This window comes from Apus apus, chromosome 5, assembly GCF_020740795.1.
Source record: "Apus apus isolate bApuApu2 chromosome 5, bApuApu2.pri.cur, whole genome shotgun sequence".
NCBI classification, from domain to species: Eukaryota; Metazoa; Chordata; class Aves; order Apodiformes; family Apodidae; genus Apus; species Apus apus.
The window spans coordinates 30,439,199-30,453,929 of record NC_067286.1 but is presented as its reverse complement, the minus strand read 5'-3'; the positions used below and the strand labels follow the sequence as shown (position 1 = coordinate 30,453,929).

General features: G+C 44.2%; 1 protein-coding gene across 2 annotated transcripts in view; it reads left to right on the top strand.

Annotated features, from left to right (window-relative positions):
* Nucleotides 1-14,731, top strand: part of GALNT16 (polypeptide N-acetylgalactosaminyltransferase 16) — a 77,909-nt gene that overhangs the window by 45,768 nt on the left and 17,410 nt on the right. For both annotated transcript variants that reach the window (XM_051621610.1, XM_051621609.1), the window contains exons 4-9: nucleotides 4,081-4,148; nucleotides 6,589-6,654; nucleotides 8,374-8,495; nucleotides 9,601-9,688; nucleotides 10,628-10,712; nucleotides 11,756-11,859. In XM_051621610.1, the coding sequence (XP_051477570.1) occupies nucleotides 4,081-4,148; nucleotides 6,589-6,654; nucleotides 8,374-8,495; nucleotides 9,601-9,688; nucleotides 10,628-10,712; nucleotides 11,756-11,859 (533 nt within the window). The remainder of the gene's footprint in view (nucleotides 1-4,080; nucleotides 4,149-6,588; nucleotides 6,655-8,373; nucleotides 8,496-9,600; nucleotides 9,689-10,627; nucleotides 10,713-11,755; nucleotides 11,860-14,731) is intronic.

Here is a 14,731-nt window from a genome sequence, read left to right as displayed (position 1 = left end):
TAACAGCTAGTGCATGTGATTGATTTACTACTTGCTCACATCAAATGTCAGAAGTGTCCATGATTTATCCCTGTCTGACAAGGAATCCCACAGGCTGAATTCTTCTTGGGATCTACGGTATTTGCAGTGTCACACAACCAAGCATTGGCTGGTAGCCTTATCTTTGAGACATGGGAGGTCTGACAGCCATACACAGAGGTTCGTGTAATGGCTGCATTCTTAGAAGAGGCATGGGATGAGTCCTGCTTTCAGATTGACACTGATGTTATAGAGGGAGTTGAAGACTTCACAGTGCTCTTCAGGGCCTCTTCTGTAACCCAAGAGTCCCATCTTTCAGCAAAACGCATCTGAATCTGCCAGGCTGAATTACTGCTGTGAGTATAATTGTTGCTCACTTCACATACAGAGTCAGTGCACCAAATGCTGTGCAGTTATTACTCTGCAGCACTTTGGGATAAGTCAAGTGCAGTCATCAGGACTGCTCTGTTCTGTTTGGTTTTTGACTTGGCTGTTAAACCTCAGAGAACCACACTAGTACTAAGCAAGAGGAGGCATAAAATTGCAGCCTGTCATTATTTCTATATCCATCAGAGCTTTCTTAAGCCAGGTAGAGCATGATTATTTAGTTTATTAGAATTAACCACTTGAGATGCACCTGGTGAAAGTTAAATATGATTTGACTGTTATTATGGGCTTTTTCCCAAGTGAAGTTATCGCAATTACACTGTGGGGATGCTATAAGAGCAATAGGAGTGAAAGAGGACAGCTGATGGAAATGAGCAGCACTAAGAGTAAAGGAGCACTTAAAGGCTGTCTTTAGAGGTGAGGAGAATATGTACTACCCGTTGAAGTTTTCATACCTGGGATCTTTGCAAGTCTAGCTGGTGAGTGCCTGAATTTGGGCACTCAAAAATCAGCTGTAAAACTTTGGGAAGTTCTAGGAAGAAATATATGAAAGGGCTACTGGCATTGAACTATTCTTTAACTAAAAGTAGAGGGTGCCTAAATGCTCCCCCCTGAACCAGATGCCATCTTACTGTGTCATTCTGGCAGCTGTGCAAAGTAACTGAGCTGAATGGCAATGCTGATACCAAAGGGTTTTGGGAAGTGGCCCAAGGATGAGACTCCTGCATTACAGTTTGTTCCAGGGTGATCTAAACATGGCAGCTGTAGGGGGCAGATCCTGATCTGCAGCCCCTTCTTGCTAGCCACACCTGCCTGTGTGCACATGTGGACTTGCACAAGTACCCCTGGCAGTCCAGCAGTTGCCAAGTTCTCCCTGCTTCCCCTGGGATCTCTGCTGCTGGGTGGAAGCAATGGAAGTGATGTGCTGCGGTTGCCACTTGAGGATGGCAGAAATGTGTGTATAGGAAGGAGAGGGGAAAACAGAGGAGTGGCTGTAGGGAGGAGTAACTTCTTCCCTCCAGCACCCTGTCACTTGTCCCTGCTGGCCTCCAGAGGCAGCGTGGGCTGCATGCCTGCCTGCTGCTGTGAGCTACAGCTTTTTTCCTCCTCAGCCCTAGGTAAAGGCAACATGCAGCTGGACCTGCTGCCCAGCCCATGAGCTGCCAAAGGGATGAGGCCAGTGCACCAATAGGCCATGCTGACCCAAATCCTACTGGTCCCATGCAGGGAATTCCTTCAGACAGATTTTGATAATTTGTTTTCAGACAATTGCTTAAAATATCCAGTAAGAGACTAAGAAGGGCACTGGGGGCGGGGGGAAGGAAATGGACTCTCCACCAGAATCTGAAAAAATGCCGATTTAAATGGCTCGTTACTGACATCCTTGGTCCTGCAGGACATGTGTGTCAGTCAAGAGCTGCTTGCCTGCATGATGTCCTTTCCTCAGCAGGATGTAGCTGTCACTCTCAAACCAGGTATTTGCTGGGCATTCTCCCTCAGAAATAACTGTCACTTAGAAGGCATTCTGTGTGATTCATGGCAATAAGTGATACCGTAATTTCTATTATAGTGACCATTCTTGCCAGAAGGGCAACTGCCATTGTTGTCTGGTCTCTTCTTTCTGATTTCAGTCAGTATTGTGGGTACTGTTTGTCCAAATGTACTTTGGTGCTCTTCTGCTAACATCTGGAATAAATGAGAGTTTCTGTGAGCTGATGAGGGATGGACAGATCAGCTGAGTAGAGAAGCTATTTCTGATCGGGTGTCATGTGACAGAGTAAGGACACTGATACTGAAAGAAGGAAGCTATGAGAAAAGACAAAGGAGACGGGGAATCTGTGAATCGAGGGGAGAACAGTCTGTGTTTCTGCTGTAAAAGCCAATTGTCGTTTGGATTTTGGAACCTAATTATACCTTTTGTGCCTAAAGGTAATCTATTGTCACGCCAATCTCTGCGCCTCACAGGAGGGAAATACTAGGATTACTGTGTTTGTTATTAAAAAGGCAGAGGAGACAAAGTGCAAAGAAGATTAAGTGCCTTTCCCAAGGAGCCACAGCAAATTGTTGCAGAGCTGAAAGCAGAACTGGGCATTGAACAATGAGCTGTGAACTCCTCCAGGAGTGTTTTCCCTCTGCTGGGGAATATGGAAAGGTGAGGAAGAGGGCATTAAGTGTTCATTTTTTCCCCAGTTACGTTGAGTTTGAAGACCTGGGACTTGTGGAGAAAATGCAAGCATTGCTAATAGTCAGGCTAGCGGGAGAAGGTGTAGAATACTGTTTTACAGCCATTGTACTTCAGGATGCAGCCTGTCTGGTTTGATTATGTTTTGCATTGAGTTTGCACAGACAAGAATTTCAGTGCAGGGCAACCTTGTCTGTAAAATATGCAGATGGTGGCTATGCTGAGAGAAGCTGCACTTAGAGATGCAAAGAGAAACATCCCCCACCTTCCACCCCACTGTGCTAGAGGATCCATAGACGTGTGAGCCAAGAGAAGCAAATGAGATTCAGTTTTGAAAAATGCAAGCTCAGTCATCTAGGGACATACAAGCTCAAAATGCAAATACTCTCAGAGACATTTGAAGTAGCATACATCTGAAATAGAGTGGGATGTGATACTGAGCAGCAGAGCAGTGAGGATTTTGCTGTGTGAGACAGCAGGAAACTCCCAAACTGAGGAAACTTCAGCTCAGTATGCAAAGCCATCATTGATGCTACTTCACAAATTATAATTTATTTCTGTACAGCTCCATTCCTGGGAGTATAGGATTCCTCCTGTGGTTTCTGTTTCCTGTATAAAACAACAAATTAAAAAAAAAAAAGGCAAACAGTCTTTCTGCAGAATTGGTCAAAATCAGAAGAGAAGGTGCCACTGAAATGAGAGGGTTGCTAGAAGCAAGAGGACAGTGTTTGCCTCTGGTTTTTAGTAGTAAACTTTGCGTGTCTGTCCTCATCACTGAGGACTGAGTAATCTTGTTGAAGGCAATGAGGATCTGCCTGTGCATAGAGGCACTGGAGAATAAGGCTCAAAGGGAGAATATGTGTGGTTGTAGACTTGAAGAAGGTAGTGGAAAATTAGTTCAAAATCTCAAGTGAGAGAGACCAACAGGTCAGAATCAGAATGCTCTTACTCCAGGGTACCAGAGTGCATCAACCTCTGAGGAGGGCAGAAGCTTTTATCTCTCCTCCTTGTGTGTGAAAGCCCGTGTCCTGCAGATGCAAACACCCACTGCAGTCCCGAAGGCATTGTGGGGTATGTTGGGTCCCACCCAAGGAAGGGGGGTGCCTTCAGCAACTCTGAGCTTTTTCCAAAGCCTGGCAGATGGGAACAGCCTCCTGGCTGCCTCAGGGCAAGTGGTGCTCTCCTCTTTGCCCATCTATTTAGATGCCATGCTGTCTTTTGCTGGCGGCCCCCAGACAAGTCCCACAGTTGGCTTCCTGGCTGAGAGTCCTTGTAAAGTCCAGCTGAGATGCCATGGCTCTCTGGGATATTCCTTTATGCAGTTTGGCTCCTGGCAGTGAACCTTGGTACAAGAGCAAGGTTACCTCTTCCACATTACTGGAGATTGGTATTCCTGCAGCAATGCAGAGTATAGCAGATCTGTATCAGTCCTACTGTTGTCACTATTATGGCAGCTCACAAAGATTGTCCTTTTCCTCCCTGGGTCCCTGCAGCGTCCTGAACCGCACCCCTCCCAGCCTCATCCAGGAGATCATCTTGGTAGATGACTTCAGCTCAGATCGTACGTATAGCCCTATTTCCCTTGCACTTGTTTCTTACCTTCTGTTTGCCCTCTTTATGTTTGCTCTGTTCAGTCCCCCTCACTCACAGAGATTCTCTCTTGTTTATATGCAAGAGAAAACAATAATGAAGTTTTTCTGTGTTTAGTTTGTGACCACACATGGCAGAGGCCAGAGCTTGTTCCTCTTTTTTTGTTTCCTTTGGGTCTTCCCTTTCTGTCAGCTTGGCAGTTTTGGCCAGGTAGCCAGAGATCCCTGTCTTGTTTCATTATTCACCATTTTGTGACCTATTTGGCACAGATAATGTATGTAGCAACAGTGTACATGAGCAGAGTGGGTAATTACAAACCCAGAGAGAAAGAGGATGCAACGGAGTCTACATTAAATTACTACCTGGGATCCTGCAGGCAGACTAGGATGAGCCTGCCTGCCTTCACATGTCTGGGATCCCAGGTGTCCCCGTGGGAGGCTGTGGAAGGGTTATTGCTTTGGGTAGCACCAAACCTACTGCAGCTTGGCAAAGGGATGAAGTATCTTCTGCATGAGTCCTGCCAGACCTGCAGACTGGAGCCTATGGGCTCTTTCCATCTCTGTGGTTACTTTGCCCCTGGCTCTTGTGTAATAGTGGTGAGGTGGTGGGGACAGAAGACTTCTTGTTTCTCCCATGATGTGCACTGGATTCAAGGACAATCTAGTGTGCTACTTATAATAATTGATAATTACTCCTTCAGAACACTTTACTGATAGCTGAGAATGCCCACCTTGGCCTGCTGAGGTAAGGAAGCATTGCTCTTTTGATTTTGCAGCTAAATAATTATGTAGCTTTGTTATAAAGAAAAAAAAAATAAAGGTGGATACTGAGATTATGGATTTAACTTTCTGAAGGCCTTAGAGTGTGATTTTGATAAGAACTGAACCGTATCCAGCTGTTGGAGTTGGATATTTCTGAGCACCTCCAACAAACAGTCCTAAATAACCCGTATTTGGCATCTAGAAATCCAATTCTCAGTGGCCAAAGTGTGCCAGATCAGCACTGGTAGGTCTCTGGGACCAGTACTAAACAGGGCTTAGCCAGAAACTCCCATTTAGGCTCCTGGGTAAATGGAAAGATTTTTTAAAAAGCCTCATCCTATGACAGTGCTCATTTTCCTCACTGGCAGCTGGATATTTGTAGGTACAGCTACTCCCCTGAGGCACCTGCATGGAGGAGGCACTTTAGCACATGTTTGAGGTCTGATGCTTTGCTTTAATATCCACCTCGGTTTCTCCAAAGATACAGAGAGTTTGTAAGCTCTGGCAAATAGTTGCAGTGAGACTGATGTGCTCCACTCCTGGTGAGTGGACGACCTTATAGGGTTCTTGTACTCACCAGGTGTTGTGACTTGGCCAAGATGAGTGCTGCCTTCTCTTGTAGCAGATGTCCAGCAGAATCTCAGTACTCTGTAATTAAGAGCACCTGCTGCTTCGCTTGGATGATGCAGCAGCTGCCAAGATGCCCACACAAGAACAGTATTTCAGATTGCATCCTTGAGAATGGAAATGCTCCTGCAGGAACATGCCAGGAGATGCACTTTTGGCTAATGACCTTTGTGTTCTCCCCAGAATGCTCAAACTGTAGGAGGATGACAGTGGGAGAGGGGAGGTGTGAGATATGAAAAGGAATGAGCAATAAACATGGAAACTGGCGTGAACTTGGTGGACCAGGGAGAGGAACATGTTAGAAATTGTTATTCCTGTGACCTCTTCTAGGGCAGGAATAGAGAGAAAGTAATAGAGAACCAAAGACCCAGTGCTCATTGGTGCAGCTGAGGTGGCACTGGTATCTGTTCCTCTCTGTTGTCTTCCTTGTGCAATGTAAATGAAGGATGGCATGAGCTTCTGGCAAGCTGCCAGCAAAGCCCTTGGTTAGGCATCCATGTGTTAATGTCATGGTGTCTCCAAGGAAGCGGGTCACATCTCTGTAGCCTTAATTAAATAAAATCAGGCAGAAACTGCCCTGAGAACAAATGGTGGGAAATGCTGCTGAAGGCAAAGAGAGCGAATGAGATCACTTTATATGACAGAACTCTCTTTTACTTGGCACTTTGGTGATTTGCAGCCCTGGCTCCCTGTGGTCCCTCCGCTTCATCTGTGCCTGGTGCCAGGTTGCCAGCGCATGCCCCCTTGTTCTTGTGAAACACTGAGCACAGGGAGAAGGTTTCGCTGCTCCCAGTGTCAGGAAACAGGCTCAGCTGTCCCAGAAGGACAGCAAGCAAGCAGTGCTCTTTCTTCTGTGTACTCTTTAGACAACAGGATTAAGGCCATCAGGCTGATTAATGTGATATTAAGTGAAAGCAGAATTTCCCCTCCCATGGAGAAGCAGGAGGACAGTTAATTAGAGCTCTCTGTTGAAGCCAAATAATTCATGCATGTGTGCCAACTGTGTTTTTTGCCTTCCCTAAGTTGAGGACTGCCAGCTCCTCACCAAGATCCCAAAGGTCAAGTGTCTACGAAACACTCGGCGAGAAGGTGAGTGTGAAAAGCTTTGTAGGTATAAAGATTTTGCAGATTTTTCCACATGGCCCTTTTTCCTTGCCAGCTGCTTAGTTTGTTTTTTCAGTATAGAAGTTCAGTGTCCTAGTTTGGAGGCTCTGTGGAGGGAGGACCTGGCTTATCAACTCTCAAGCTTCAGGGGTCTCATTTCATATTTTAAGTAATGAGAAGCAGTGTCCAGAGGCCCTGGCTGGAACAAGGACTGCAGTTTAAGGTCTTTATGAATGTAGATGAAGATGTAAGTCTTATCCTATTAAACTCAGAGCGCAAGATAACAAGCCATCAAGGAAACATGGGAAACAGAAAAACAACCATATATCTATCTTAAATAGATACGATTAAGACAAGTTATTTCTCATATATCTCTTATGTGCATAAATGGTGATGCTGACTTTCCCAGCTGCTCTTCAGTTTAACTCACATATGCTGGCTTATTTCTAAACCCGTCAGTGCACAGCAGGCCCAGAATGAGGATCTGGAAGGGGAGATGGGCATCATCTTCACAAAGGGCATCCCAGGTATTGGGACAGTCTGTAAGAAAGTATTGAGACATCTGAAACCCAGGTTGCCATCTCTGACCTCAAGGTAGAATAATGAAGAGGGAAAATAAAGCTGTCATGGTGTGACTCAGGATTGGAGATTAAACCGGTGACAACAATGGTCTTAATCCCTTCCCACCCAGGTAGGGAAGGACAGAGAGAAAAAGAGAGAGACTTTGCTGGATTGAAAACTAAACTACACAGCCTTAATTAAACATTAATGACACAAGAAAATATATACAATTATATACAAATGTGTTCAGGTATGTGCAAAAAGCCTCTCACCTCCCCCCACCCCCAGCAACTCCCACAGCATCTCCTGAGCTGCAACAGTCCCAAAAAATCCTGGAGCTGCTGCTGGAGAGAGCACAGAGTGATGAGGGTCAGGAGAGCTCGAGCCTGGGAGTCAATGGTGATGGATGGATGGAGTCCTCCTTGGATGCCGGCCATGGATGGAAGAGAAGTGAAGAAGCAGGGAGGAAGTTGTCTTCCCCTGAGCTTATGTAGATACATGGAATGGAATATCTCTGGCCAATTTTGCTGTCTGTCTAACTCAGCCTCCTATGGGGGGGTCATAGATCTTGCTGTAGTGTCTGAGCCAGCAGAGTAAAGATGTGACTTTGGAGTCCTGGCAATAGCATAAACATTCCAGCATTTGTTATCTGTCCTAGCTGGAGCTCTTTGCTACTAGTTAGAAGAGAACTTACTGAAGGAAATAATAAAAATCAGTAAAAGTGGCTTCATCCTGACTCAAACCAGAACAAAAGCAGATAAGCAATAGAAAAGGGAACAAGCAAGGAGTAGAGCTTGGTTCCCTGGAAGTGATGAGAGAGGCAGCAAGGTGCTCTAATGGGAGAGACACTGATCAGGAAGCAGAAAGGTACCTGTGAAGAGGGCTGGAAGTGAAGGGGGACATCATCAAGGCAGGAACCAAATGAAAGCTCAGTGGTGTGTACAGAAGTGACAGGTGAGGTCATTCTTTGTCTTCCACTTTACCCTTCTAAAGCTGCTGTCTGCTCCTCATAGAGGTGTGATACAGGAGAACCACTTGCTCTTCTCCTGTAATGACCACACGAAGTATTTTATTTTCTGAAGAAGACTCAGCTGCTTCACTTCCTAACCTTCCTGCTCCTCTGCTGCCCTGTCCTCCTTGTAGGGCTGATTCGCTCTCGGGTGCGAGGCGCGGAGGTGGCTGCAGCTGACATCCTCACCTTCTTGGACAGTCACTGTGAAGTCAACAGCGAGTGGCTGCAGCCAATGCTTCAGAGAGTGAAAGAGGTGAGCACCGTCTCCCCCATCTGAAATGCAGGCATTTTACATGTCTTATGCAGGTGGATCCTCTGCCCTCACATGCCGTCGGCAGTGCCGGTGAGGACAGCATTCCCAGGTACTCCTATGGCAGGCTGTCATAGTGGAAGGTACAGCTTGAGCTGGATGGGCAGGTGATCCCTGGCAGACTTCTACATTCTCCTGCTATTGTGGCAGGGCAGGAGGTGCTCAGCAATGGGATGCAGTGCTAAACACTGGAACCACAAAATTATAGCTTAGGTCTCCTGTCAATGCTGTATTTCCTAGTCCTGTCCACATGTACAGAGGACACACTGCAACTTTTCCATGGTTGCCATCTCCCTTCTTGCTGCTGAACCCTCCTCTCTGCCTTGTCACTGCTAGACTTTCCTTCTATTAACTACAGCAAGGCACAAAATGAAGGTTTAATAGGAAAGTTGTGGAGACTAGCAGCTGTCCAGCATCACCAGCTCTTTGTTTCATCATGTATTTCAATTATCACAGGACTGTCTTTAATGCTCTGTCTTATGAAAATTGTTATAATCTCAACTTCTACTTAAATTTCTTAAGCTGTAAATATCTATACCCCTTAATGCCAATAAAATACCCTCAGTATCTTACTATTATATTATTGTGGTTTATTTCAGTTTGCACTGTGACTCCTAAGTGTGGCATCTTGATTCATAGTACTTTATTAGTACATAGTCCTTTATTAGTGGGTTGGTCATTTCTAGGCTAATGATAATGAGTTAACTCAAGGACGGCTGAGCAGAATAGATGCTGTCAGTAGATACCAAAAATAAGCACAAAACCTTTGAGACAATGATTCATGCACTGTTTCTTAGCAGCATTCCTGGGTGCTGGGGTCCCAGGCTCCATTCCCCACATTGATGTTGTGCAGCTGGCTAATAACCACCATCTTTGTGTTTGGATGTAGTGGCCACAGATCCCTTGCCTATCTACCAGAACTGTACTGGGGAAGCCAGGCAAAGATTTACATGTGCAGCTTTGTGTTTTCTGATCTCTGGCAGCTTTTCCGGACATTTGAAAAAAGCTTGATTCTTTTTTTTTTTCCCTGTTTCTTTCTCTCCCTCAGGATTATACCCGAGTGGTGAGTCCAATCATTGATGTTATCAGCCTGGATAATTTTGCCTACCTGGCAGCTTCAGCAGATCTGAGGGGAGGTGGGTATAATGAATGGCTAGTGTAAATTAGGCCTGAGGAGTGGTACATGAAGAATAATTTATGTTCTCTTCAGCTTTCTAAGAAACCAGAGTGATGATCTTTTCTGATGGGTTCTCTGTCCTCTTTCTTGCAACTTGCGAAGTGAGATCTGTTGCAGAGTTAAAACAAAACCCAACTAGTGTTTTCTTCTTGAGCTTGCATCACTGTCACAACATTTTGTGATTTCAGGAATTAGTTCACTGATTAAACATATGACTGTGCCCTCCCTGCACTACATGAACACTGGAGTCTGACACTTCTAATTGTTGTTCCAATCTGCCAGGCTATCTCTTGGCATCTTCTGAAAAGCATCTTCACCTCTCTCCCTAGCAGCTGAACCCCCTTGCATCTGTTCCTGTGGTCACCCACAGTGCCTGCTGCTCTTCTCCCTCTTCTGTGCGTGGGGTTCAGTGCTGCACTGCTTGCCTGCTTGTTCTGTGGCTTTCCCTTAACAATGGTGTAGCATTAGTGTCTGTGCTGTGCTCAACTATCCACCACAGGCCACTATAAATAAATGGTAGTCTTGAAAGAGATGATGGTTACAGTGATCTGCCAGCCTTTGTTCCCTTTGCCTCACATCCCACAAAGCCCTTTAATTAAAACCTCATAACTTGGGCAGAGAGGGAAGTGTAAGACAAACTGGCTACAATTACATCTCACACTGACAACACTGTCCTGAAAATATGGAGTGTAGTTGAGCAGAGATCTGTAATGCTAAAGGATGAGGATGCAGAGACAGAAGCTGGTGCTTCTTAGCTACATTAGGATAGACTCCTGCCATTTTGGTCAGGGAGGGAAAGTAGGGATAGATAGTCTGTGATGTAAAGGTGGAGACTACCACTGAAGCTAGTAGAAAAACAGTAACAAAACCTATTTGATGTGTTTTTTTTCCTTCTCAGGATTTGACTGGAGCCTTCACTTTAAGTGGGAGCAGATTCCTATAGAGCAGAAGATGTCCAGAACAGACCCAACTCAGTCTATAAGGTAGCTGTCTCTGATGGACTGTATACAGTCCTCCAAATATCTTCACTAAGCCTTCACCTGTGTGACAAAGACTGCACAAGAGACTGCCTTGCTGAGAACAAAATGCCAGTGTTCACTTGATGATGACAAACTCTTAATTTTCTTTTCTGAATATGTTGAGGGCTACACCCTAATTCTTGGAGTATTACTCCCTGAAAATTCTAGGAATACCAAATATATACTTTCATAGGCTTGTAGACATGCCACCTCCACAAGCCACCTCTTCTATATGGTTTTTTTGTGGTCTCAATCAACACTCTGAATGCTTCAGAAATCCCTTTGGTGGGTTTTATTTACCTCCGTCTTCCAGGTGAAGAATTAAGGAATGAAGCAGCTAAACAGTCACCCAGGAAGTATAAAGCAGACCTTGGAACTGAATCTTGCCTAGTAATTTGGGCACAGAATTATCCTCCGCTCCCAAATCTGTATGTCCATGGACAAAACAGACTCAGCTGACTAGAACAGTTATTTCCAGCTTTGCTGCTGTGTACATGGCTCTGAGGAGTGTAGAATGTGACAGATCTTGATACAAAAAGTCAGTGTTTGTATAAATAGACAGACAGCTCCCTGTTTGTATCATAAAAGTAACATTCAATTCTGCTGTGTGATTTGGGAGCTTCTGTTTTGTCTTCAGAAGCAACCAGCTTGCTAACAGCAGAGCAGTACATTCAGCTAAGTCTCTTACACTATGCCTACTTAGTGAACACAGTCATCAGACAATGTTCCTGTCATTCCTTCACACTGTGCATATTTGTAGAAATGCAAAAAACACAGAATTACTGATGTAGTGCTTGCAGGGCCATCTGACAAAGGCAGACGGATGATCTAGTGAGAGGGTTCTCAGAAACCTCCTGCAGGTTCATGTTCCATCTCTACTATTTTTCTCTTGTAAATGAGATATGATTTGCCAGGCCTGGACAAATTGTCTGCCTTCTAAAATGAAGACAGTGGTTCTACATATACACATGATTGTTTTGTGTGGGCTTATGCTTTTTCTTTTCCAGAACACCTGTCATAGCAGGAGGCATCTTTGTGATTGACAAGTCCTGGTTTAACCACCTGGGAAAATATGATACTCAAATGGACATCTGGGGAGGAGAAAATTTTGGTAAGTTTAGGGTGTTCCAGGGGAATAAGACACTAACGTAAAACCACTTTTCAGTCTTCATTGACTACCAGAACTCTCCTCTTGAGAGATCTGATCTGCATGTCAATGTAAGGTTAAGGATATGGTCAAGTAGTCCCCATGTGGGTCAGGATTGTACTGCTGTCAGCTTTGTGCAAAGTGTATGGAGGCTTTTTGCAATCAGGGCTGTCACTCTCTTACAGGCATCTGCTCTGTTATACAAGTGCTTCCACAGTACAAGTAAGAAAAGGAACCTTCTGATATTTAAAGTGGATAATATTCCTCCAGTCCTTCATGTGACAGTCTGTGACACCCCAGCTCTCAAGTGGACAGTCACTCCTATGCTCTCCTCTTATACCTGTTCCTCTTTCCCAGATAAGTCTGAGTTGCTCTCCCAGCTTGATAGACCAGAAGGATGTTGTTCCTAATAAAACAAGCCTCTTTGTAAGTGGAGTTTGGGTACAAATAGATACAGAATCCAAATATTTAGAAGCAGATTTGGGCATCACAAGTATCTGAGGAATTCAGAAGCCCAGGCTAGCCTCAAGTACTGTTAACTTACAGGGCATGGTGCTGAAACCCATCTCCTTTCACTTAATGGTGGCACAGATATTCCAGGCATCTCTCTTTGTCCCATGTGAAGGGATGCTGCAATGTCACCAGGTGTTAGTGACAAAAGGAAGAAGAGTGTTGAAAAGAGGTTCACAGAGACCTCAAGTATTTGGGGCATTCATTTAGAAATTATGTGGTGGAGCTGAAGAGATAAAAGCCTTGCTCTGTTTTGCAGTCAACTTAAATAGACTTTTCTGTAGCTAATGCTGCCAAAAAAAAGTATTCTGTTTCTGCCGTTCCCCTAAATGTCACAGATTTCTACATAAATCTCTTTTAAAGTAGAATTAATATGCTGTTTTCTAGTACCTGGAGGTACTAGAATGCTAAGTTGAAAATTAGATTTTGTCATCAGAAAAAAAATGCTGATAGTGTTCTGAAACACTTTTTTTTTACTAAATATTGCAATTTTGTTTGGAAAGAAACTGTTTGGATAAGGTCACTATTTGCAGATGGGGTGGGAGAGTGGTTCTGGGTAATTTGGATGGGTGAGATGGGCCATTTCCTGCCCATGAAGGCTGTTTTTAATAAAACTACTTTTTGGAAACTTTTTTCCTGTTAGGAAGCATGGTAAGAGACTGCATGTGAAGGGCAGAGTGCCTGACAAGGTCTATGCATGCAGCAGATACACAGAAATGATCAGGCAGCAATTATCAGATGCCTAAGTATCCTTCCAGATGGATGTGAGCTGATAAACCTCTGTTTTCCACTGTGATGGGGAAAAGCCACAGTGATTAAGTCATTTAAAACACATACAAACTAGGTCATGTCCTGGAAAACATACAGCAAAAAGTTCTAGACTTTCCATCAGAGGATGGATGGAAGTCCTTAATAAACTACGTTTAATCTCCATTTTCTATGCTGTGCCCAAAATTTGCATTTTTTTCACCCCTTCTTTAAAGAATTCTGTCACTTGCAAACCCAGATGTGCAGTGTATGTGTATTAGTATGGCATGAGGAATCCTCTCTTGGGAAATGAACATCTCTTTAAGTTACACATGCTAGACTGAGAGTTTTGTTTTTGTTATAGGCCGGAGTGAGTCAGAACCTCATTCTAGGAGAGCAAATGCCAGCTGGACACACCACCAGGCAGAAACTTAAGTCTTGGCCTTTTTTTGTTTGTTTTTAAAGCCCTTCTCTTCGAAGCTGGAAATCCCTGTTGAAAAGAGACTGAAAATAATAAGCTCTAGGAAGGAGTCAGGGAGAGACAAGAGCTAGTAAAAAATGCCAGAAAATGCCGTCTAGTAAAATCTTTTTTCACTTAGAAGCTAGATTAAATACACCATCTTCACCAATCTCCCCCCCCAGCCACACTGTTTAAACAACCCAGGAGCTAGGGAGGAAAGCTATGCAGAAAGATGAAGGTTGGGAAGATGTTAGTGTGTGTACAGGCTTTGAAAGAGCCATTAGATCTGGATACATACTTAGTTTTTTAAAAATTTCTAAACATCAGAGCTTCATAATTCAGGCATTGCTGGAGGGTGATCCCAGCTGAGTAAAGTTTTTGAAGTCATTAGCCTACACTATTTGAAGTCCTTTTGCTAAGGACTGCCAAACTACCCAGCTAATTTTAATTTTTCTTCTTCCTTCTTCTTTTTTTGCTGCCACATGAAATGCAAGTGAAAGGCCCCTCCTGTGTGGCAGTGATTAAACTTGCAAGGACAGACCCGTAAGCTTGAGCCAGGTCACATCTCTTCTGTGATGCCAATAAGTGTCTGTACATCAAAGATCATGTTCTTCTAATCCTTGGACAAAATGCTGAGTTTAGCTTCACAACTAGCTGGATTTCTTTAAGTAGCAGGATTCTCTCTGTATTTTTATAGTCACGCTCTTAGAGTGATTTCTGTGCTCAGAGGCACGCCTCAGGAGAGGCAACTGGTGACAAATGGTAACCCAGTCATCCACCTTTTTTTCTTTTTTTTTTTTTCTTATTAACAGAGCCAAGCAGAACAAGAACAAGAAGATATTGTAGGATGGATAACATGAGGGCACAAGGGAGAGGACTCTGTTCTAGACATTGGCTCACTTCCTATGCCCTGATCTTGTACTCTTCTTTTTCTTAGTCTCTTAAACTCCCTTTCTTCTTCTCATGATTTTATTTACCCAGTGAATTATTTATTTTTCAATTCATGAGCAGGGCTGGAAAGTTACAGAATTCTAAAACAAGGTGGGTGTGGGGGTGATCTCAGTCTGTTGCCAAATGCCATCCTGGAGGTATGAGAAGGATCTGGTCAAAGGGAAAAGT